Source organism: Herpailurus yagouaroundi, unplaced genomic scaffold, assembly GCF_014898765.1.
Source record: "Herpailurus yagouaroundi ecotype Mexico unplaced genomic scaffold, PumYag 188, whole genome shotgun sequence".
In the NCBI taxonomy this organism is placed as follows: Eukaryota; Metazoa; Chordata; class Mammalia; order Carnivora; family Felidae; genus Herpailurus; species Herpailurus yagouaroundi.
The window spans coordinates 19,953,992-19,979,399 of NW_024412419.1; the positions used below are offsets into that span (position 1 = coordinate 19,953,992).

General features: G+C 37.5%; 1 protein-coding gene across 7 annotated transcripts in view; it reads left to right on the plus strand.

The window, feature by feature from the left end:
* Positions 1-25,408, plus strand: part of NCOA1 (nuclear receptor coactivator 1) — a 241,529-nt gene that overhangs the window by 168,656 nt on the left and 47,465 nt on the right. For all 7 annotated transcript variants that reach the window (XM_040496199.1, XM_040496198.1, XM_040496201.1 and 4 more), the window contains 6 exons: positions 4,684-4,861; positions 7,017-7,196; positions 8,506-8,601; positions 12,313-12,453; positions 20,951-21,098; positions 22,449-23,769. In XM_040496199.1, coding sequence (XP_040352133.1) covers positions 4,684-4,861; positions 7,017-7,196; positions 8,506-8,601; positions 12,313-12,453; positions 20,951-21,098; positions 22,449-23,769 — 2,064 coding nt within the window. The remainder of the gene's footprint in view (positions 1-4,683; positions 4,862-7,016; positions 7,197-8,505; positions 8,602-12,312; positions 12,454-20,950; positions 21,099-22,448; positions 23,770-25,408) is intronic.

A 25,408-nucleotide genomic window follows, 5' to 3' on the forward strand; every position in this document is an offset into this window, starting at 1 on the left:
CATCTGGGCAGTACCTTGCTGGTACAAGTGAATGCATTCCAGCTATATTCAATCTTTCTGTAATTCTCCTGGAGATTCCCATTTAGGTTGGAAGTCTCCCAGTGGTCTGATTAAGAATCTCACAAGACTTTGTTTAATTGGGAAGAAGTAACTCCCCAAAGGAAATCAGATATTCTGTGGAAGGGGAAGAGATGATTATAGTTAAGACAAAATAAACAAAAAGCCAGATGATACTGTATGTACCTGTAAATTGCTAATGTCTGCCTTAAGCTCAGATCTCTCTTCAGTTTCTCTTACATTCTATCTTGCTGCCTTTTGAACATCTCCATCTGAATGTTCCTTAGTCATTCCAAATATAACATTTCTGGGGCTGGCTCAGTCAGTTAAGCGTCTGACTCTTGATTTCAGCTCAGATCACGATCTCACGGTTTGTTGGATCGAGCCCTGTGTCAGGCTCTGTGCTGACAGCATGGAACCTGCTTGGGATTCTCTCTCTCTCCCTCTCTCCACCCCTCCCCAACTTGTGTGCATTCTCTCTCTCAAAATAAATAAACTTAAAAAAAAAGGAAAATATTTTTTTAAAGAAACAAATATAATATTTCTAAAACTAAATTTATGACTTGTCCCTTTATCTTCTGCCTAAAAATAAGGGGGGGAAAAGTCAGTAATAAAGACTAGATTTCTTTACTCCTTGAGTCCACTTCCTCAGGGAAAGGCACCTATCTACCAGAACCCTTATTACATCATTAATGGAGAATCGCCCAAAATACTCATTCCCACAGCTGTTAGAGGTCTCCAAATGCTGTTTGTTTTGCCTGTGTCAAATTCTCTTCCTTCACTTCCACTGCCATTGCCTTAATCCAGGCTCGGGTTTGAACTGAAGTATCACAAGAGCATTGCAACTGTTCTGGCTTCCAATCTGCATGCCACACCCACTTCCAGAAAGATCTTTGTAAAAGCAGACCACATCACTCGCATGCTTAAAACATTGCCTTCAAGAAAATGCCCATTGCCTTTAGAATAAATTCCTTTTTTTTTTGCTTTCCTTGAAGATTAAAAAAAAAAAGTTTTGCTGTTGTACATAACACAAAGATAACAAGTGCATACAGGGTGATTTTTTTTTGTTTTTAACCTCTAAGCCGGTTCCTGTGTTTGAATGTCCTTTCCACCTGAGTTACTACTGTGTGTCTTTCAAGACTTCGCTCAGGTGTAAGTGTGGCCTTCTCCCTGGAAACTTTACCAGTGACAGTCGTCCCTTTGCCCATTTTGGGTGCTTCAGTCTATGCTTAACCTTTATGAATTCCTCTACTGCGCTATTCATAACTATGCGTACTTGTCTTTTTCCTTCAGAGACTGTATAATTGTTGAGAGTTGTGTGTTTTATTTCCAGAATTTTGTCAATTAACTGGCACTTAGGTGATAGTCAGTGAAGCTTGTGGAGTCATTTAAAGCCAAGGCCCTGTGAGAAGCCTTGGCCACTGTGGACCCTGCCATGAGACACAAGGTGGCCAAGAGAAAAAATCCTCAGATTGATGATGTTGTACTGAATGGACAGGCACTTCTTATCTCCTGTGTGCTGCTCAGTGGAAGACCAGCTGTCAGGACTTGGAAAAGCAGGAAGGTTCCTTTCCAGAAGGACACTTGGAAGTTAATTATATGCACAACATACGAGAAAAACTTGTAGAATAACTATTAGCAGATTATATTAGTGTGACAGACTTGAAGAAAATAGAGATGTTTGTGTATTCATAGGAATAGTCTCAGAGAATATTCCCTGAAACATTACCAGTCTCCTGGGGGTGAGATTTTGGCAGATCTTCTACTGTTTCATTTTCATACTTAAACAATTTTTATAAGTATATATATCGTAATTAAAAAAAAAATAATAGGCATTTCCAACAAGAGACAGGCTATCTGTACCTCAGGAGTAGGGTCAGCAGGACGATTCTGTAAGCACGAGGGAGCCTTTGTAGACCTGTTTTCCAAGCCAGTCTTTTCTGGGGAAGCTCAAAAGAAATACGATGCCCCAGACTTCACAGAGGAAATGACGAGTCCATGTAACTGAGGCCAAGCAGGGACCTGGTGAAAGTTCTACACTCCCCAAAGGCTGATCAGCTGCATATTCCAGAGGCCAGTTACTAGAATAACTTCCCAGCCTGGCAGTGAAGTCAGGTACAGTCAGTGGGAGGAGAACTTGGAGAAGCCCCAGTAGGTCTGTGGAAAAGGATACCGCAGGGACTCCAGGCCTGCTACAATGAAGGAGAACTTTTAAGTCCTTTGGATTTTGCAAATACTTTAAAAATAATTGCACCAGATAGTCCAGGTGAACCCCTAAGCCTTACTGGTGCTGGATGCTGTGCCCATCATTGGCCAGTGTTCACACTGGACAGAGGTGATCCTGGGAGTGGGTCTTGGTCTCTCCCATTCCCTCTGCAGGTAACAGGCGACGTCCAGAGATATCCAGAGACAGACATGGAGAGTAAGAAAGCAAGGGAGAGAGTAGCTGTGGCTTTGAAGATAGAGAAGATAGACAGCGTTGTCAAGGAGGCAGAGAGGGAGGAGCCGTGAAGGATGCCCTGAAAACTAGGTGCAAAAAGGAGAAGGTCGTGCTGACGAAGCAGGGTACTATGGCCCTTGGAATCGCCATGGAACGACCAGATTTTACTTGCCTGTCTTTTTCTTGCTCTAAATTATGACACTTAGTTATACCCAAACTGTTCTTGATTAAACTCTTTTGACAGATCAAAAATAAGATAAATGAAGTGAAATTGTATTTACACTGAATCAATTAATAGCTAAGAACATTTTAAGTAATTTTTACATCTACTTTTTAAAAAAATGATGTATCTGTATTTCTGTTGTTCCTATCGTCATATCACCTGCTATGAAATTCATAGCTAATGTCAAAAAAGGTTAGAAATGACAGTGCTTTCCTGTGCTCTTGTAAACAGAAAATAGTTTAGCAAAGGGTTTATCTGGTGTTGAGGTGTTTAGATCATTAATCACATCCCAAGGTTTTTATTGACATTCTATCTTCCTTGACCTCAAACAGTGATCCTTCCAAAGTAATCAAAGGATATTGCATTATCACATTAAAAAAAAAATGAGTTTAAAGCACACTGAAACTGGAAGATGTTTGAGCAGGTAAAAAGTTTGTAAATGTTTAAACTGAGAAGAGAAGTTTTACAAGTATGGAACCGGGGTCATTTTGACAACAAAGTCACAACTATGGTACATTTCAAAACATTTCAAAGCATTTTCATATGCTGGCTCTATAGCATAGGTGTCTTTTTGAAAGGCAGTTTACTTATTCATTGTTTAAATATCATCTTTACCCTGGAGGGACAAAATTAAGTGTGTTTATTATTTGGAAAACATCTGCTAGGTAACATATTATCATTACCACTTGTCATCCTAGAAAAGGTCAGCAAATTTGGGACACTTGCCTTTTTAAAAAAGAAAAATGAATAGCCCATAACATTGTTAGCTCTTTTCAGAATTTTGCCACGGAAAACTAGACACTTCTGGATATAAAACAGATTTTCATTGTCATTTTACATCTTGTTACAACATCCTATAAATGTTCTCCTTTTTAAAGGTCTTGTTTTGACTGCTTGTATATATCCTATAGCAAGTAAACTGCAATATATTACAATAAATGGAAAGATTATAAATAAGTAAGGTGCCACCCTGCTCAGTCTCTTCATTCTGGATCTTCTCTCAGGCTTCCATGGTTTGTGATATGTGACTGTCTAGACTGAGTTGAGGTATCAGGGTTTTCAGTGTTTATTAAGCTGAATTTCTTCTTTATATCTTAGATTGCACTAGAAATAGAGGTTCTAACTTTTTTCCTGCACCTCTGTGGATGTGATGCTCCCCTTAGGGCATGCATATATATATACACACACATATATATATCCCCTTTTGAAGACCCCTAGCTCTATCTCAGAGCATGGGAAGCCCTCTGTGATTTGGCTCCCGTCTACCTCTCCAGACTTATTTCCTGCCATGAGCCGGTCTTGTACCATGTACTCCCAACAACTCCAAACTGCTTTTTTGTTCCTTAATGTACCACACTGTCCCCTCTGCCTAGAATGTTCTTCCCACATTCCTCTTCCTCTCCTCCACTATGCCCTATGAAACTCAGCTAGGGGCGTCTAAATAGCCTTTCTATTTAGAAAGAGCACAGAAAGGCCTCCTCCCACCCCACCCCAACCCCAAATTAGGTATTTTTCCTTGTGCTCACAGAACACTCGGTGTGTCTCTGACACTGCATCACTGGTATTTTATTATGTTTGTGTCTCTCTCTACCACTGTCCCGCAAGTTCCTTGGGGGTAGAGACCTGTCGTACTTAACTTGTGGTTTAGAGATGTTTATGACTGAGTGAATATCGGTTACTTCCTTCACATCTGCTACTTTGAAGTTTCTCTCGCAGAAAGAGGGTTGATACATTCATTCATCCCTGCTGTACATTCCTTTACAGTCTGTTTCAAAATTCTGTCCCTTCCACAGAGAACATACAGTGTTAAACCTTCTGTTCAGTCTCCCCCTTTTTTTAACTTGACATATATTTCTGATCTCTTTTTCAGTAGAGAGATGTGTATGTTTATTTTTCTTTCATTTTTTAACCTCCCACCCTCTTAATCCTTTTTTTTTTTTTTTTTTCTTTTTTGGCTTTGCAGGCTTTGGATGGATTTTTCTTTGTTGTGAACTGTGAAGGGAGAATTGTATTTGTGTCGGAGAATGTGACCAGCTACTTGGGTTACAATCAGGAGGAATTAATGAATACCAGTGTCTACAGCATACTGCATGTAGGGGATCATGCAGAATTTGTGAAGAATCTGCTACCAAAATCACTAGGTACAAAGCAATGTGTTTTTCAAAAGAATATGAACTCTCTCTAGCTGTTTCTTACATTATATAATTGTTGTGTTTATATTACATAGTATCATTTTGAAATAAGTTCTAACACATTAAAAATATTTTTCAGTTTAATTTCAGCCTGATGTGTACATACGAAGAGGGAGTATCATCAAATAGCTGGTAGAGAGCATTCCTTTTATCCTATTCCTCCAGCTTATGACCTAGCCATGTGACAGTGGTGAGAAGCAGAGTAGTCACTGCCTTGCCACTAGAAGCTTCTGCTCGAAACTGCCTTTGTTTTCGGCTTCGATTATGTCCAAGAAAGAGACACATGTATATCCTTCCCACCACCTTGCTCAAAAAGAAGAAAAAGTAGGAAGGGAGGGAGAAATATACTGTCATATTATGTGTATATTAAAATGAATATTTTTGGATGTAAGTGGTTTCAAACTCAGATGTTCTAAGTATGGGTGCACAGGTTGTTTGCTGACAAAGGAGCCTAGCTGAGAGGACGGATGGGGTCTGATTTCTAGCCTCTGTTCCATTTGCTACACTGTGTGCCTATTCCGTAGCCTGTATGTACTCCCAAAGTAAGGGAGGCCTCGGCTAGAAATTCTGTGTAACTAATACACACATGCAAATTGAATGTTATCTGTAGCTCTTTATTTTCGACATTGTTCGCTCAATGGAAAGGAAGCCTCATTCTTTGAAAAGAGTAGTTAGTACATGTTTATAGTATGTACCTGGGGGCCTGAAATGATTATTTCTATTAAAATCACTAGTTAGATATTTGAATTATCAAAGGGTCTTATGTGCTTTGGTATAGCATTTTACAGTGTAAATGATTTTAGAGATGATACAGTGGATTCCTTTATTTTAAAGATGGTGCAGGGGCACCTGGGTGGCTCAGTCAGTTAAGCGTCTGACTCCTGGTTTGGGCTCAGGTCATGCTCTCACAGTTTGTAGGTTCAAGCCCTGTGTTGGGCTCTGCACTGATAATGTGGAACCTGCTTGAGATTCTCTCTTTCCCTGTTTCTCTGCCCCTTCTCCATGTGCTTGCATGTGCGCACACGTGCGTGCTCTCTCTCTCTCAAAATAAATAAATAATTAATGATAAAGATGGTGCAGAGATAAAGTAATTAACCTCAACCTCACAGCTAGCTCATAGCAGAACCAAGACTCCTTCTTCCAGTACAGGTTTGTTTCCGTGATTTCCTCTAACACTCTAACAGTTACACGGTGATGAGATCGTAAAAAGGAGGAAGGGTCAGTGAAGAGAATAAAGTTAAAAGAAAAACAAAAAACTGTTGGGAATGGTGAGAGAAGAGCCTTAAAAACCTTCCAGCTGCCACCATGGTTTGAATAGAACATTGTAACTGGGAAATGGTGCCCCATCACACAGTGATTATCATTTGAAATGTATAGACCTATTTTCTATAACTGAATTCGGTTTTTTATACCGAGTCAGGTAACATTTATGTTTAACAATCATTTTTATGTTATAACTTATTGATTACCCACTATATTTGAGGCATTGTTGTATATAAACTGTGCAAATAAAATAAGGTATAAGAATGGTTATAAGAACCCAAGGTTGGTCTCTGTCTATTCTAAATATTTTTTTGAGTCACAGTCTCCTTTGAGAAACTGAATCCTGTCCCCAAAAAAGGTGCACATGTACACAAGCCCATCCTTAAGAATACACACCTGCCAGGTTAAAACTCCTGCTTAACAATGGATCTGTGGTTTCCAATCAGGTTTTCATTTCTAGGATGCAACTGGAAACAAATAGAAAAGTGCATTAATTAACTGCTTGTAAAAATCTGAGCAAAAGAGCTAGGAAGTTATTAATTTTTAATTTTGTCTTTAACTGTTTATACAGACTGTTAATGAATTAAGAATTTGTAAGGCCTTATTTTTGAGGGGGGATGTCCTATACAATCTGTTAGAATATTTTACAGTTTTCTGATTGGTAGACATTTAGATTTGCTAAGAAAGATAAGTATCCTATTGCCTCAGGATAATGTGAGACCTGAAGAGATCTGTCTTTTAATCTGAGTATCTGACGAAGCAGATGGCTATAGGTATGTCTTTTGTATCCTCCGAGTTTTTCACCTTATTCACAGACATATAATCAATTTTTCTTCCGTAGTAAATGGAGTTCCTTGGCCTCAAGAGGCAACACGACGAAATAGCCATACCTTTAACTGCAGGATGCTAATTCACCCTCCAGATGAGCCAGGCACCGAGAACCAAGAAGCTTGCCAGCGGTATGAAGTAATGCAGTGTTTTACTGTGTCACAGCCAAAATCAATTCAAGAGGATGGAGAAGGTAAAACAAAGGGTGATTTTAAGGTGTTTGATCACTTTTTCCATGACTTTAAAGACCAAGGAGGTAATTGATTATAAGTAGCCTTTTTCAGATAGTATTGGTCACTGTATTATGCATCATAGTGGCTATTCAGTTCACTACGTATTTCTTAATACTTAAGAAAAGAACTGCCAACATGTAGACTCACCCCTTTAAAAAGCCCCCAAACTCTCAGTTTTAAGCTGGCATTCCCACTAAAATGTCAAATTCAAACCAACTTGCTGCCTAGAAATAAGAGACGCAGCTAACTGCTGCCAGTTGGAAATGTACCAGATATAGCAGGCTGTTGAACAGCTCTGATTTTTAGAAAGTTTCAAGTTTAGAGTGTGGGGAACATTGGAGAATAGAGTTAGCATTTTTGAGGCCATACAAGGTAATTGTATGTTTGTTTCCTTATACAAGGCTCTCCTTATGAACAGATGAAAACACAGCTGAAGCTCTAATATGAACATGGTATCAACATGGCATTGATTAAAATCTGTGACAGTGGATGAATTTTCCATGTGAACTAGGCTGAGTTAAGAACACCACAAATTGGAAACTGGAGTAAGGACTAGGGAAGGTAGTAGATGAGGACTTAATCAGATGCAAAAAAAGGGCCACGCATGTAGCAGGCTTCACCCGTGAATGGGTGCCACAGTCAACTGAGGACTTTTTGTAAAATACACATGCCAGTGCCAGCCTGTCTTGTATGACTGAAGTTCATGTTTAGCTATGCGGTGTTGTGTGTAACACTCAAGAAAATTGGAAATGGAACTTCGAAAAAGTTATGGGTCCCAACAACATAAAGTCCTTTATCAGGGGCAAAATAATGTTTCTTCAGAAAGAGTTAAATGTTTTTGTCATATGGTAATTTTTATCTGCACAGTGGTTATAAGAATAATTTCTGTGGCCATTAAGTACTGATAAGTATAGGAAATTGACTAAGGACTCTATTTTTTAAAAAATCACTGTGTTGCTTAAATCTAGTGAAAACTACTTCTTCATGTTGTTATCATGCAAGTACATGAGAGGCATCTGTCTCCTCTGGTTTTTGTCAGAACATTCAATGGGAAGGGATAATGTATGCTAACTGGATCTCTACCTGGAGCTGCCAGCTTTTGGTTACCAGCAATTTTATCACTAATACTATATTACTAGATCAGAGCGGCTCCGATATTGTGTCAGATCCTGTAACATGTTGTTTTTATAAAAACCATTAGTGGCAAATGATAGGTGTGAACTGTTTTCTGCCCTCCTTTCTTCAACTTCCCCTTCTTGTTTTGGGCAGATTTCCAGTCATGTTTGATTTGTATTGCACGGCGATTACCTCGGCCTCCAGCTATTACCGGTGTAGAATCCTTTATGACCAAGCAAGATACTACAGGTACTAACTGCAAAGTTTAGAATTACATCCAAAATTTTGTGTTCGTCTGTTCTCTGCCATTCAGCTTCTGTTCACCAGTCTTATACAAAAAATACTTTAAATGATAGTCCTGATCTTGTGCATTTTAATTTTATTTTTTTATTTTTTTAAGATTTTACTTTTCAGCAAAGTCCATACCCAATGTGGAGCTCGAACTCATAACCTCAAGATCAAGAGTCCCATGCTGCATCGACCAAGTCAGTCAGATGCCCCATTGATCTTGTGCATTTTAGATGCTAAAATCATTGTCATGAGCAGGGTGCTGGGGGGAATATTATAACTATTAACATATTGTTTTGGTCATAAATTACTTTTCATAATCATGGAATAAAATTTTTAAAGAAATTTGGCAGTGTAGATGTAAATATATTTATTTATAAATGGTGGCTTTAAAATTATGCTTAAATGTATCTAGCTATTTCTTTTTCCCTTCTTCTTTTTCTTTAAATGTATTCAGCACATACTGATCGAGTGCCTAGAAGTGCCTGTCACTATGTGTGACTGCTCAGGTATACAAGGCTGAGCCAAAAATCAATAATGTAATTACAAATTGTGGTGCATTTTATGATGGAAAAGGTGTGAGATGGTAAAAGGGAAGCGAACAGGGAGAACCTGTTTTTAAATTAGCTGGTTAACCAGTGCCTGTCTGAGGAGCTGATACGGAGCCCTGAGCTCCAAAGGATGAGGTGGTGCAAACTCTGCACAGGGTGGAGGGGGTGGCGAGGAGGGGTCATGGTGCGGGGTGAGGACTCCTGATTGAGGGAGGAGAGCTGTGATGGCCCTCAGGAGACAGACAGGCGTGTCAGACGAGCTGAAAGAAGGGCAGCAGAGCCCAGAGTAAGTAATGGTAGGACTTCCAGAAAGTAAGGCCCTTTTTGGAAAGGCCTGCTTCAGATTTGATCTTTGGCAAAAACAATCTGTTGTTGTTCTTTACAATTTTACATAGAATTTTCCATATGTTATGTAATCTTCACTTTGAACACACCAAGTTTCATACTTTTACATCAGAGTTAGGTGTGTATCACTTGCCTCTCTCACTTTAAAATAGGGATATTTTAAAATAGGGATAAGATACTACAGATAGATTTTTTTTTTTTTTTTTTTTAGCAGGCCAAGGTTTAAACAGTCATTTCTACTGAATTTTATTCTTTGTGAAATTTTGGTTTTAATGTACTTTTTGACCTTTACCATTTTTATAAATTTATTAATATTTGTTACAATACTTATTAATGTTTTAGTCCCAGAAATCAAGTATTCCTGTTGTGTTCCTTATTCTTGTGTTTTTAAAGATAAGCTCCCAGCTGCTCTAACTAAAGAGTACATGGGGATAAATTAGCACAAATAATAGAATACAGTAAAGAGAATATCTAGGACTTGGAGATACAGAATTTGAGCGTAGTAATTATCACTTAACCGTAACTTTCTTCGTTCCCTTTTTGAGTCTGCCATCTACCTGTCCTTTTCCATTTTCCACCAATGAACAGCTCTGGAAAAATTTGATAACCTTTATTGAAAACTAAAACCACTAAGGCATGGAGGAAAAATAGGGTCCTCTGACAAATATAACTGGTCTTTTGTGTCAGTAAAACCAAGTAAGGGCTGGTGAGATAGCAGAATAAGAGCTTGCTGGAAAGGATGATGGTTAGGCTACAGGATAAATGTGGAAGATGAAGGATGCTTAAAAATTATGAGGATAATTTAGGAACAGTATATTTCAGCTTTTCCTTATATTGAATTTCTACAAATTGAATCATTAATTGTTTTAAAAGAAGACTGTATTATCCCATAGGAACACTGTTGTGACTGGTAGTTTTGTTTCTGGCCAAGGACCCAGCATTACTATCTTAGATATACCTGATTTAAAAATAAATACATAAAAGTTGGGCGCCTGGGTGGCGCAGTCGGTTAAGGGTCCGACTTCAGCCAGGTCACGATCTCGCGGTCTGTGAGTTCGAGCCCCGCGTCAGGCTCTGGGCTGATGGCTCAGAGCCTGGAGCCTGTTTCCGATTCTGTGCCTCCCTCTCTCTCTGCCCCTCCCCCGTTCATGCTCTGTCTCTCTCTGTCCCAAAAATAAATAAACGTTGAAAAAAAAAATTTAAAAAAAAATACATAAAAGTTTAAAAATTGAACTCCGAATCATAAAATAATTATAAACCTACAGGGAACCTCAGGGATCACAGACTTTAGCCTACCCATTTTACAAATGATGGAATGGTGCCTTTTCCAGAACCATACAGCTAATTGTTGAGAACAGATATCCTTAGGCCCTAATATAGGACCCTTCATTTCTGTTGCATTGCTTTCCACCAAAGCACTAGTAAAAGGACATTACTGTACTGTATGCACTTATTACATAAAAGATGCCAGAGGAAATGTAAATAGAAGGAAATAAAAAGGTACCAAAGAAATAAATACTCAACCTTATTCATTGGGAGGTACAAATTTAGAGCATAAACATTTTTCACCTACTAATTGTAAAAAATAAAGACTGACAGTACCCCAAGTGATGGAGAGGATGTTGGATTAACAGTAACTTCTATGTAAGTTCCTAGAAAACAATTTAATATTATGAAGTTGAACGTTCACATAACCTGTGACTCAACAGTTTTGTTCCTACGTATATACCCTAGAGAAACTCTCACACACATGCACCATGGAAAATGTAGATGATGTTCACAGAAGCACCGATTGTAAAAAAAAAAGGGGGGGGTACAATTTAGATGTCGCTTGACAGGAGAATGTAAAAACAGGGTTGGGGCAAGTGAGGAGTACACACATGATGGGATCGTATAGCTGATGTTCAAGTTCTGAAGTTGGATGGTGGGTTTGCAGGTTTTTATGTTATTAATCTAATTGTGCGTGTGTGTGTGTGTGTGTGTGTGTGTGTGTGTGTGTGTGTGTGTGTATAACCTGTATTATTTTGTGTTAATATCAGGTTGCATCAAGAAATAAAACAGATCTGAACAATCCCAAACTGAAACAATTGGTCCCTGGTTAACCAAGGAATAATTTACCTGAATTCTTCCACAGCCATCTAGGAAATTTGTTCAAATAGGATGACAATAGCAAATCACCACTACATTTTTATAAAGCATATGTTCTTTGTGCAGAATGTCTTACAAATCTTAGGTTCTGACATATCTTTTTCTGATGTAACTTTTATTGCCTTCAGTCTTTGTTTACTCTCAAATGCCCAAGACGAGGTAGAAAAGGAAGGTCTTGCCTACTTTCTCGTATTCTCTTCACTTAGTTAATGGAAATTAATTTAAACCAAAATAATATATTTCATCTCTGCCTCTCCTTCCCCAATAAGTGTTCCAGTTGTTAGGATATATTAGAGTAGGATCCAAAGAGCAAGTATGAGGAGTTGGACCTATATTAGCCTCTGCACCTTCAGGCCTTTGTAGTTTGACTTTAATGCTTGACTGGAATGGAATTTTAGAATATGATGTACTAATATACAACACCCTCAAGGCCAAAACAATTTTTTATTGTCATGTAAGTGATATACTCCATTATCATATGTAACAAAAATCAATAGTTTATTAATGTTTTTGTCCATTAAACATTTAGGAGCGGCAGCACATTTCTTAGATGTAGTTGTTAATTTTGAAATATGGATGACTTATATCAAGAAGCTATCACAAGTGTAAACTTTGGTTCTTCATGTAGGCAAAATCATCTCTATTGATACCAGTTCCCTGAGAGCTGCTGGCAGAACTGGCTGGGAAGATTTAGTGAGGAAGTGCATTTATGCTTTTTTCCAACCTCAGGGCAGAGAACCATCTTATGCCAGACAACTGTTTCAAGAAGGTAAAGTTTTTTCTCTCTTAATTACTTTCATTAACCTTGCTTTTTATTCATGTCAAGTAATTTATGTAGAACTTATGGCTTGATAAGTATTTTCTCCAAATTACAGTTTTTGCAATAATCAGTTTTAGGAAAGGAAGAAATGGGTAAGCAAAGTAATTCATGAGTGGATCCTGAATTTGGGATGCACATTTTAAAGAAGAGGATATCATGTGGTGGTCACTCACTCATTCATTCATTCATTCATTCAGCAGACATGTATCAAGTTCTTCACATACATAGAACACTATTTCAGATGGCAGGGATACAGTGATGATGAATAAGCAGGGTTTTGCCCTCAAGGAGCTCAAAATATATTAGGACAACATATGACAACTTTAAAGATCAGTGTGACATGGCCTTATGTCTAGAGGTATAACCAAAGAAGAAAAAAATTAATTCTGACTTGGAGAATCAGGGATGGCTGCAGAGAGAAAGTGATCATTTCATCTGGCTTTTGAAGATCATTCCCAGCAGAAGAGACATGTGAAAGGGCTTCTAATTAATATAGAAATCCGTATTATACATGTTGACTTCGTTACTGTTATGGTTCCTGTATCACCTGACTCCTGTTGAAGTTTCAAGTTAAAATATGTCATATGAAATTAATAATTGTATAGATGCTGTGTCATAGTACTATGGGAGATAAAACAAGTATATTCCTTGCCCTTAAGGAACTTAGCAGTATTACAGGACACATAGGGAAAATTATTTGAGAAAGTTCATAGAATTTCAGAGGTGAGGGTTTTGATACACTTTTAAAATATCACAGAATTATGGTAGCCTAATACTGTGTTCCCAGTATAATTTATTCTCTATTCTCTAATAGTTTCTTTGCAAAGAGACTCTTCGTATGGCTCTTCCTAAACGGCAGTGTAAAAATATTTTCATTATTCTATCACCCTTCTTAATTTTAACATTTCCCCATAATAGGTTTCCTAACTTTATAGATGATTTGCCATTCATTACATTGTAGGTCAGCTGCTTCCAGATGATACATGGAGAGGAAGCAGCTTGTTTTTTTTTTGTTGTTTTTTTCAGGAACCCATCTGTATGAATCTCACTAGTCTGGTTACTGTTAGGACAACTTCCTGGAGACTAATAGTTCTCCAGTGGGACTTTTACTAGACTGATACCTTCCCCAAAGATGGTATTTCAGTGGATAAAACCAAGAGTCTGTATTTTTTTTTTAATGTTTTTAAGTTTATTTATTTATTTTTGAGAGAGAAACAGAGCAAGTGAGTGGGGGAGGGACAGAGAGAGCAGGAGAGAAAGAATCCCAAGCAGGCTCTGCACTGTCAGCATGGAGCCCGATATGGGGCTCGAACTCACAAACCATGAGACTGTGAGCTGAGCCGAAACCAAGAGTCGGATGCTTAACCGACTGAGCCACCCAGGCGCCCCAAGAATCTATAATTTTTTCAAGTCCCCAGGCAATTCTGAAGTGCAGTCAGGTTTGGAAACCATTGAAGTAAGCAACTATGATGCCATTTACTGGTTGCAAACTTTGTGACTCTCTCTACCAAGAATGGCACTTGAGTTTTGCATAAGTTTGAGTCTCGGAGCACTATCTCCATTCACTGCCTAAAATGCTGAAGTATATGATACTCTGAAGTTTTTGCCTTAACTTTTAAGTTGTGACTTCCAAGACTTTAACTCAAAGATTTAATTTTATTTGCCTATAATTTATATATATATATAATTTATATATAATTTATATATAATTTATATATACTTCTGCAGGTCCAGATTATGATCTCATTGTCTAAATGACTAGGTTCCCTGTAGATGTAACTGAACCACAGTTTATGTGTTTCTAAACCATTAAGAATCCTCTATAAAGCAGATTGATTAAAGTGTAACAAGTAACTATCATTCACATATGAAGTAAAACAATTTAGAGTAAAATGTAAAGAAATATAATTCAGCACCTTTTCCCCATTAGTCATTTCTTCATGTCCTTTTCTTCCACTTCTTTTGGGAAGAAAACATTCCTCAACAGAGATAACTTGTATTTTTCTCAGCACTGTTGTCCAGAGTTCACATGACTCTGATTATATAGTGTTTTGGAGATTCTGGACAATTTGCCAGTGTTCATGGATTGAACACATCTTCTTCTGATATTTCGTACTCAGATTATATAACCTGTAAGAAAACGATCCGTGAAACCCTCACATGGGGATCATCTGTTAAAGATGTTGACCCGCTGAATGAAAATCTGTGAGGGCCCAGGTATCTTAAACTCCCAAGGCTGTGCTTATTTAAGTACATCAAGTTTGAGGTCTGTCCAGAGTTGGAAGAGGTGTATATTTGCATTTGCTCCCTATTTACCTAAGGACAGTGTGAAAGAGTGAAATTATGACACTGTGTGAAACTTGATTTTGTGTGACACTTTTAAAAAGTTAAAAGTTTATACAATTCCATAGTGATTGATATTTAGGCAAGAAAAATTTGCCTTCCATGTGTTTTTTTCTGCCCATTAACTTACTCTTTGAAGGTAGTGGCTGGTAGAAAATGATAATATGCATTAAACTTTATTTTATTTATTTATTTATTTATTTATTTATTTATTTTATTTATATATGAAATTTATTGTCAAATTGGTTTCCATACAACACCCAGTGCTCATCCCAAAAGGTGCCCTCCTCAATACCCATCACCCACCCTCTCCTCCCTCCCACCCCCCATCAACCCTCAGTTTGCTCTCAGTTCTCAACAGTCTCTTATGCTTTGGCTCTCTCCCACTCTAACCTCTTTTTTTTTTTTTTTTTTCCTTCCCCTCCCCCATGGGTTCCTGTTAAGTTTCTCAGGATCCACATAAGAGTGAAACCATATGGTATCTGTCTTTCTCTGTATGGCTTATTTCACTTAGCATCACACTCTCCAGTTCCATCCACGTTGCTACAAAAGGCCATATTTCATTTTTTCTCATTGCCACGTAGTATTCCATTGTGTATATAAACCACAATTTCTTTATCCATTCATCAGTTGATGGACATTTAGGCTCTTTCCATAATTTGGCTATTGTTGAGAGTGCTAATTAATATGCATTAAACTTTAAATTAGTTCTTAGCGTAGTTTTTCAGCTGCTTTTGACAGAGATAGTGCATGGACTTTAAAAAAAATTTTTTTTAACATTTATTCATTTTTGAGAGACAGAGCACAAACAGGGGAGGGGCAGACAGAGATGGAGACACAGAATCCAAAGCAGGCTCCGGGCTCCGAGCTGTCAACCCAGAGCCCAGTGCAGGGCTCGAACCCATGAACCATCAGATCATGACCTGAGCCAAAGTCAGACGCTCAACTGACTTGAGCCACCCAGGCACCCACCTGCTCATGGACTGTTTTTAAAGGGGGTTTACCATTTTATTTTCTAGAATCAAATTTGTAAACACACACACACATTTCAGTCAAAGAATATGTGGGAGCATTCAGCATGAACTAGATTACGCAGTGGTTCTCCACTTAGATTAGGGAGAAATGGGGATCACAATCACCTGAGGTACTTTTTAAACTAGGTCCTTGTAGGTGTTTATGGTTTGAAAAGGTTTTCCAGATTTGGTTGAATTGAGAACCATTCCTTTCAAGAAAGGTTTGGGTTAAATGCATCCCAGAGGTCCTTGATAAGATTCATTGAGGGAAGTTGTTAAACCAGATTTCTGGACTCCACCCACACTACTGAATCAGGGTGTATAGTCTAAGATGTTTTCTTACAGAGAAGTTTGGAAAACGTAAACCTACATTCCACAAGACATTAATAGCTGTAACTGAGAAATTATGTTTCGTGCTGAATTCAGTTTGGGGAATGTTTCAGTCCCCCACTCTTGGGGATTCATAAGACATAATTAAGGTATTTAAGTTTCTGGGAGGTTCCACCTTAAAGGTACCTGTTTAATTTTGTTATCCAGACTTATTTTTCCTCAGAATACTTCTTCCTGTAGCACATCTATCAGCATTTAGGGAGAGTAGCATTCATGGGGAGTGTTGGTCTAGATAACCTAGGAAAGTTTTATTAAAGAACTGCTTATTTATTATCAGTGATGTAATGGATCATCATTTCTTGGCTTTGAAGATGTCCATGATATATTGTTATATTGAAAAGTAGGCTATGAAAGCACAGCATATATAGTAGGACTCACTTCTGTATGTTTGTTTATCCAATTCTAGAAGGCTTACAAAATGTGAACAGTGGTTATCTCTGAGTGATGGGATTACAAATGACTTTATCTTACTCTGTTCATTTCTCTATTAATGTTATAATCACAAAATAGAGTTATTTTAATTTAAAAAAATCACGAGACAATTGGAAGGAGTTTATAGTATCAAGAAGTTTGGAAGCATTGCTGTAAAACATAAGCACCCATATGAATGATTAACCAGGATGTTCTCTGAGACTTGTGTAATGTGGTTAATTCCATGGTCCTTATCACAGAGTTAACTGAAAATCTTTTTTTGTCAGGCTTGTTGAAAGTATTTAAAATATGAATTTATTTTTCTTTTTTAGAAATTTTGATATACTGAATAGGGTTTGCTCATTGGTGATTGAATATCTTAGAGCATCGAGGGGTAATTTTTTTTCTTTACCTTAATAACAGTTTTTTAAATTGCATTCTTCCTGCACATATCTAGGGAAATACCAAAAGGAAAAAAATCTCTCCCAGCATTGACCTGTAGTGCTCTGCCACACATTTTATACCTACCCATACAGTTACTGTCAGTAGCGCATGCTCCTTGAGGTGATCTCGGAACTAGATTGGTGGAGTCACAAACCCAAATAGCTCTAGTTTTACAGCTACTATGGCCAGAGGGAATGGTTTCCTTTGCTTCATAGCTCTGTTGAGGCCTATTCTGGAGGGGGGATGAAAACAGTTGTTATTTTAAAGGTTCCTAGAAGAATTTCGGGGGTGTCAATAATGCCACATCAATGGTATCCCTTCACACTAAGTGTTCTAAAAATTGTAGAAATGGACACAGTAGTCAGGAATTACAATAGTAGCTAGCTATATACCTGGCAGACTTAGACTGGAAAACAAGGCCAGGAGCTATGATCAAAATGACATTCCAAATAGTTTTGTCCAGTCGTAAACCTTGAAACCCATTTAAAGTGAAAATTTGGTGTGCAGAGCAAATGTTTATCCAGCCAGCTCTGTAAAGCTGTAAAATCATGTCTTAATTCAAAATATGAATGATCATTATATAGGATTGAAGCTATTGGTGTGAATGGTATCTAGGGATTGGTTGAATGTGTATGACTCAGGATGTATGTACTTTGTGTTTGTTTTTTCTTTGGTGTTTATTCAGGAAATATTCATTCAGTACCTGCTATGTACTAGGCTCCATATGAGATATTATCTCACAACATTACCGGCTCCGTTTTAGTGATAATGGGCGAAGGTTAATTTGCATTATGAAGTCCTAAACTTGTAAATGACAAAGTCAGAGTTCAAGTCTAAATCTGACTTCTAGGCTCTTATTCTTTTCATTGAACCATATTACTGTCCTGTTTACCTTTCTGTCTGAACAGTTGAGCACCAGAAGAATTTTAGTTAACTGGATAGTCTTAATTAAGTTCTAATAATTAAAGCTTTACTCTATTTAATATTACCTTTGTTTCTTTTCAAAGAGTGACTGTGTGAATTATGTGTGCTGTCTTTTTTCCACACACTACCATCCAAAATAAATAATCTAACTTGAAATTTTTAAGTGTAGTGATTTCCTTGAATGAAGTTAAGAAGGGTTCCCCAATTTTGGAAGTTTTACTAGTTTAGATAGATATAATCCTACAAGTTAAGGCAGCCTAGTTACCAAAGGACCAATCATGTTTCTGTAATCCACATTAAAGATCTTAGTGTTCCCATGCTGGTCTGAGTTTCTAGTTCTTTCTCACTTTATACAGCTTACCAACAAATCAAGAAATTTCTCTCCATTAATTTTCATTATAAAAATTAAGTCCAGAGTCATGTAAGAGCAAGAACATAAACTGAGATATAAGCATTTATCTTATCAGCTAAGATTTAAAATCTGTCCTTTAAAGAAAAGTTATAGTAGTTGATCACAAGTCATTATTAGTCTGTTTAGATGAGATTCAAGTTGAGGGTCAATCAGCAAGTACTTACTGGGTGATTTTATACGCAAAGCATTGTGCACAATTCAAGGAGAGTGGAAAACAAGAATGGGACACAGAACTAGCCCTTATGTTTATTTTAGCTGATGAAGAAAAATAAATGTCTGAAGTTATCTGCCTCTTATTTAAAGAGATACAAAAGTGACTTCACTCATATGGAATGTAAGATAGAAAACAGATGAACATAAGGGAAGGGAAGCAAAAATAATATAAAAACCGGAAGGGGGACAAAACATAAGAGACTCTTAAATACAGAGAACAAACTGAGGGTTGCTGGAGGGGCTGTGGGTGGGGGGATGGGCTTAATGGGCAAGGGGCATTAAGGAGGACCCTTGCTGGGATGAGCACTGGGTGATATATGTAGGGGATGAGTCACTGGATTCTATTCCTGAAATTATTGTTGCACTATATGCTAACTAACTTGGATGTAAATTGAAAAATAAATAAATATATTAATAAAAAATAAAGAGATATAGAAGAAATGTTTAGGAAGCAATGAAAAATAAGATTGGAAATGTAAGTGGTAGTCAGATTGTACATAGCCGTATTGTCCAGTATGGGAGACACTAGCCCCATGTAGCTATTAAGTAGTTGAAATGTGGCTAGTGTGACTGAGGAGCTGAATTTAAAATTTTATTTAATTTTAAATTTAAATAGCCACATGTGGCTGGTGGATACCATATCGGACAGTTCAGCTCAATAGTGAAGAGCCAGTGTTTTCCAGCAGAATGGGGAGATCCTAAGGTCAATAAACAATGATGAAGAAATAGACCAAATGGCATAAGCAAAATAACATGAAATGTATCTTGCTTGGCCCTTTACATAGCTATAGCTTTATCATTATCCCAAGTTAATAATTTATTTAAAAATGCTACTTTTTGTTGTAGATATATTTTCCAAAACATATTGGTAAAGATTTAACAGTTTGGGATTTAGGTACACCAAACATTTATTTGTATCCTTATACAAAAATTACTCATTTCCTTTAAGACTGTCTTTCATTAGATGTTATTTCATTAAGTACTAAATTTCTCTGAATGTTATATTTGGTAAATGTACCAGTGATTTGGCTGAAATTGCCAAATGGGTAAGGAATGTGGTTGGTTGGACATAAATCTTAATCCTTTCAATTAAGTTTATATCCTAATTTTGGTACTTAGTTTGATTTGTGTATGGTATAGATTTACAACAGATTATGCCCGCTTCAGTATGTAAAGTATACCCAAAGCAATAAAAGAGAGTATGTCTTCTCTTTACTTAAAGTAATATGTAGCTTCAAAAAATATTTAGTGATTGGTCATTTTAAGTCTTTTTAACATGTCTTTAAAATGTAATAGAAGGGCTTTCTGAAATGTCTTTGAAGAATAGGACTAACATTTATTGCAGGCTAAATTGTAATAGTCATTTGTGGTAGTAATTCTTGTTTTTCAGTGAATATGGTTTTTAACCTTGGTATAGCTGAATCTACCTACTAAATCTTTCTTAAAATAGAATTTTATTATATTGCTAAGATACCTATGACATTTTCTTACTTAGTAGTCTGATATAGCCTTTACATATTTAATAAACACTTACCAATATGGCTAGAATTTGTCTGCTATTAATAAAGCTTTAAGACAAAAGCAGATCATGTTGTTTATGTAGTAATTTGACTGCCTTATCCTAGTTTTTGTTTTTTATATTAGTAACCATTGGCTTTATCTTGATTTGCTTACTACACTAAATTCAAACATCAAAAACAATACATATATGTGAATACAGTAATTTGTCAGTGATTTACATTCCTGAGTGAAAAATTACATTTGAATTTCAGTTAAGTGACTCTGCATACTAATAAAAACAGAGAGAGGGTGAATTTCATGGTATATGAATTACATCTCAGTAAAGCTGTCATTAAATAATCAGCCAGCAAAGGGAAGGAAAAAAAGAAAAAAACTTGTTTGAGGTAATACTGAAAGGGAAAGGAGAGAAGGTTACTTCCTGGTATTTTAATTACTTCCTGGTAATTTGAAGAGCTGTCCCATTATGGAGAAAAATTAAGGTTGACTTTTTTTGCCTGGTTTGAAGTTTCTTCATAATTTTAACTTCTGTGAAGAGGCACTCGTTCAAGTAGTACTAAATGAAAACTTGTCATTAAGTGGTCTATTTCAACCAGAATCTTTTTCCCCCCGCTCAGATCTCTGCTTTGTCTGAAGTATTCTTTATTTTGACTGAGCAGGCAGCGGTTGGGAGGGCATTTAAAATGAGGTTCGAGGTAGAAGGAAGGCATGGTAACTCTCCTCCACCCGAAGTGCAAGTGTCAGAATTTTAACTAGGTTTTTCTTTCGTTTGAAACAGTGATGACCCGTGGCACTGCGTCCAGCCCATCCTATAGATTCATATTGAATGATGGGACAATGCTTAGCGCCCACACCAAGTGTAAGCTTTGCTACCCTCAAAGTCCAGACATGCAACCTTTCATCATGGGAATTCATATCATCGACAGGTACTACTTATTTGGAGAGCTTCATATGATATAAGTCAGTTCACATATCTCTTCTTAGAGAAGAAATTTTTTATACTCTTTAATGGCTAGAAAACAAAAATTCTAAATTAAAACTAGCGTGATGAGTATATAATCAGTATATCCATACTGGGTTTTATAGTTTTGTCGCGTAACAGTAGCCTTACTTTTTGTTGTTTTTGTTTTTGTTTTTTGTTTTGTTTTGTTTTGTTTAAAAAGGGACACAGGGAAGGTTAGGCTGAAAATATGTGTTTTGGGGGTAAAAACCAAAAAAGTGGCTAAAAATATCCAACATTCCACGTGTGAACTTTGGTCTTATAAAAGCTTTCAGAGTTTGTTACTATTGTTATTTTTATTTTTAAAAGTGTTATATTTTCGTTAGTGCAGACTCGATGGCTCCTGAGTTCAAGTTGACTGTTTCTGGAACTACAAGTCATTAAACTATCAACTTGAGATTTTCGAGTGTCATTGCCTCTAATTTGTTCCCCTCTCTAAATACATTTTACATTGGTATATATGGTAAATTCATGGAACCATTCTTTTATCCTATGAATTATTCAAAACCCTACATTTGTAACTATTTAAAATGTAGCATTAAACAAAAACAAAGACATTTCCCCTCACTTCATCTTTTCCTCATCTGATATATTTGCTTATTGGAACATGGTAATACCAGTCACAAATCTGTTGTCATAATTATGGATTTGAGTAAAGAGCTCGATGAAAATCTGAATTCAGTATTCTGTTTTTTTCTAATTTTAGTTTAATTTATTCTTGTGAGTGGAATTAGCACAGTTCTTTTTTTCATATTGTGATTTCTCTTTCAAAACATCTGCTATGTCTGCATATCACCCTTTTTAATTTTTACATCAGTGACACAGTATTTTCCTTACCCAGTCTTCCTCTTTGGAGTTGAAATACTTAAAAGCTGTAACAAGGGAGTCATGAATAAAGACTTCATAAACAGAGGTGTGGGAAGTTTCTCAACCAAAAATATTATTGTAATGTTAAGTATTTATATTACATTTTGAAAAGTTTAAAAGTACCTATATTGGATCTTTTCCAAGGCCAAGAAAGATTTGTTTTTCCTATAACTGAAACCATTATCAAATTTATGGAACCTTGAGCACCATTTCCCATTAAGTGGTGCTAATATTTCACAATAGTACTAATAGTCCACTGTTTCTCTTTAGTTTAAGGTGATACAGAAGCTCTTTTCTTGATGGCTTGCAGTATTAATGAGGTTAATGGTCTTGGTTTATAATATGCATCATAAAAATATTTTAATGGAAACCAGTGGAGATGTTTGAATAATGTCTTTTCTCCTCCTAGGGAACACAGTGGTCTTTCTCCTCAAGATGACACTAATTCTGGAATGTCAATTTCCCGAGTAAACCCGTCCGTCAATTCTAGTATCTCTCCGGCTCATGGTGTGGCTCGTTCATCCACATTGCCACCATCCAGCAACAACATGGTATCCCCCAGAGTAAACCGTCAACAGAGCTCAGACCTCCATAGCAGCAGTCATAGTAACTCTAGCAACAGCCAAGGGAGTTTTGGATGCTCACCTGGAAATCAGATTGTAGCCAGTGTTGCCTTAAACCAGGGACAGGCCAGTTCCCAGAGCACTAACCCCTCCTTAAACCTCAATAATTCTCCTATGGAAGGTACAGGAATATCTCTCGCACAGTTCATGTCTCCAAGGAGACAAGTTAGTTCTGGATTGGCAACAAGGCCCAGGATGCCAAACAATTCGTTTCCTCCTAATATTCCAACATTAAGCTCTCCCGTTGGCATGACAGGTAGTACCTGTAATAATAGTAACCGATCTTATTCAAACATCCCAGTAACATCTTTACAGAGTATGAATGAAGGACCCAATAACTCCGTTGGCTTCTCTGCCAGTTCTCCAGTCCTCAGGCAGATGAGCTCGCAGAATTCACCTAGCAGATTAAATATACAGCCCACAAAAGCTGAGTCCAAAGATAACAAAGAGATTGCATCCATTTTAAATGAAATGATTCAGTCCGACAACAGCTCTAGTGATGGCAAACCTCTGGATTCCGGGCTTCTGCATAACAATGACAGACTCTCAGATGGAGACAATAAATACTCCCAAACCAGTCACAAACTAGTGCAGCTTCTGACAACAACAGCAGAGCAGCAGTTACGGCATGCCGATATAGACACAAGTTGCAAAGAGGTACTGTCTTGCTCAGGCACTTCCGGCTCGGCCTCTGCTAACTCTTCGAGCGGCTCTTGCCCCTCCTCTCATAGCTCACTGACAGAGCGGCACAAGATTCTGCACAGGCTCTTACAGGAGGGCAGCCCCTCGGATATCACCACTTTATCTGTCGAGCCTGATAAAAAGGACAGTGCGTCTACTTCTGTGTCAGTGACTGGACAGGTACAAGGGAACTCGAGCGTAAAACTAGAACTGGATGCTTCAAAGAAAAAAGAATCAAAAGACCATCAGCTCCTACGATATCTTTTAGATAAAGATGAGAAAGATATAAGATCAACTCCAAACCTGAGCCTGGATGATGTGAAGGTGAAAGTGGAAAAGAAAGAACAGATGGATCCTTGTAACACAAACCCAACCCCAATGACCAAACCTGCTCCTGAGGAAATTAAACTGGAGTCCCAGAGCCAGGTAGGTAATTCCTTGCTTTAGAGAATGAACGTGCATAGTTATTTTTCCCTTTTCATTTGTTTTCCTCCAGCCATAAACCAGATTTGGATTCAGGCTGTGTTTTGTCCTACCCACTGAGCATATATTAAAAGATTACTATCGGGGCGCCTGGGTGGCGCAGTCGGTTAAGCATCCGACTTCAGCCAGGTCATGATCTCGCGGTCCGTGAGTTCGAGCCCCGCGTCGGGCTCTGGGCTGATGGCTTCAGAGTTGAATCCAACTCTGAAAATAGAACCCAGAAGTCGGTATTTTAAAGGAGCTCACCAGGAACTCTGATGTATAGCTAAGTTTGGGAAGCTCCGAGGTAAGTGAAATGGGAGAGAAGTGTGAGGCGGCGGACAAGACTGTCTCGTCTGGCTTGCTTTGCTATTCAGTTTCCTTTGAAGCGTTTTCTGAGGCTCTTTTTCTTCTCAGCCTTCAGCCCTTATCAGAAGAGGGACTTCGAGTATTCTGGGAAGTAGGGTACATAACAGGCCCTGACACAGAAGTGAACACAAATAAATCTTTGCATAAATTGTTATGAATTAGAAACCTCTATGTTTAGGCTGAAGTGGGGGTGGAGTGAAATTAACAGCCAGCTTCATTTATTGAATAGTTGCGTGGACTCGGGAGGAATTTAAGAAAAACTGAAAATATGGTCTCTTCGCCCTAGGAGCTAACAGCTTATTTAGATGGAATATAGACAAGTATGAGATAGCTGGAAATACAGTTACAAAGCAGCTTATTAATGAGACTCTCCGTTGTGAAACAAGATTCACACTTAGTGTGCATAGGTCTTTCATTTCTTGAGCTGACTTTATATTCTACCTTTGTCTCACAGAGATCTCTCTCTTCCCTCAGACATACTGCATTCTAGGCACATGGAAGTCCTTGCCATTCCTGGGATAAGCCATGTCTCTTCTAAGCATCTTCTGCCTTGCTCTCCTTTCTGTGTCTGCTGAACTTCTCCTCATCCTTCACAGACCAGTTCAGACATCATCTCTATAAAGCCTCCCCCTCTAGTCCTCGTTAGACATTTCTTTCCTCTGCATTCATAGTGCTCCGTCTTGTCTCTGTACCATTTGCAATAACACTGTTGTGGTTAATTCTTCATTGTGCTCTTTGAGGATGAGGCTATCCTTCATGTTTCTTGGTACAAGTAAATTAATACTTTGTTTTTTAAGCTGAAAAACAGCTTTAAATAATAACTATATTAAAACCCTCACTCCTTAAAATTAACTGTACAATCCTGGTACATCTGTTTTAGTTTACATGTACGTGCATTTCTGCTGAGTTTATACTAAGAGTGGAATTGCAAGATTATAAGATACGTGTATGTTCATCTTTAGTAGATAATGCCAGTTTTCCTAGTGTGTACAAAGAATTCCTTCTAGTTGTTCCATGTCCTTGCTGATAGTTGGTATTGTCAGTCTTTTAAATTTTAGACATTCTGGGGTCTGTGGTAGTGGTACTTCATAGTTTTAATTGGCATTTCCTTAATAAACGTTTATTGATCCTTTGGATATCTTCTTTTGTAAATTGCCTATTCAAGTGGCTTGCCCATTTTCCCAATATGTTGTCTTTTTCTAATTGACTTATAAGAGTTCTTTACATTTTTTTG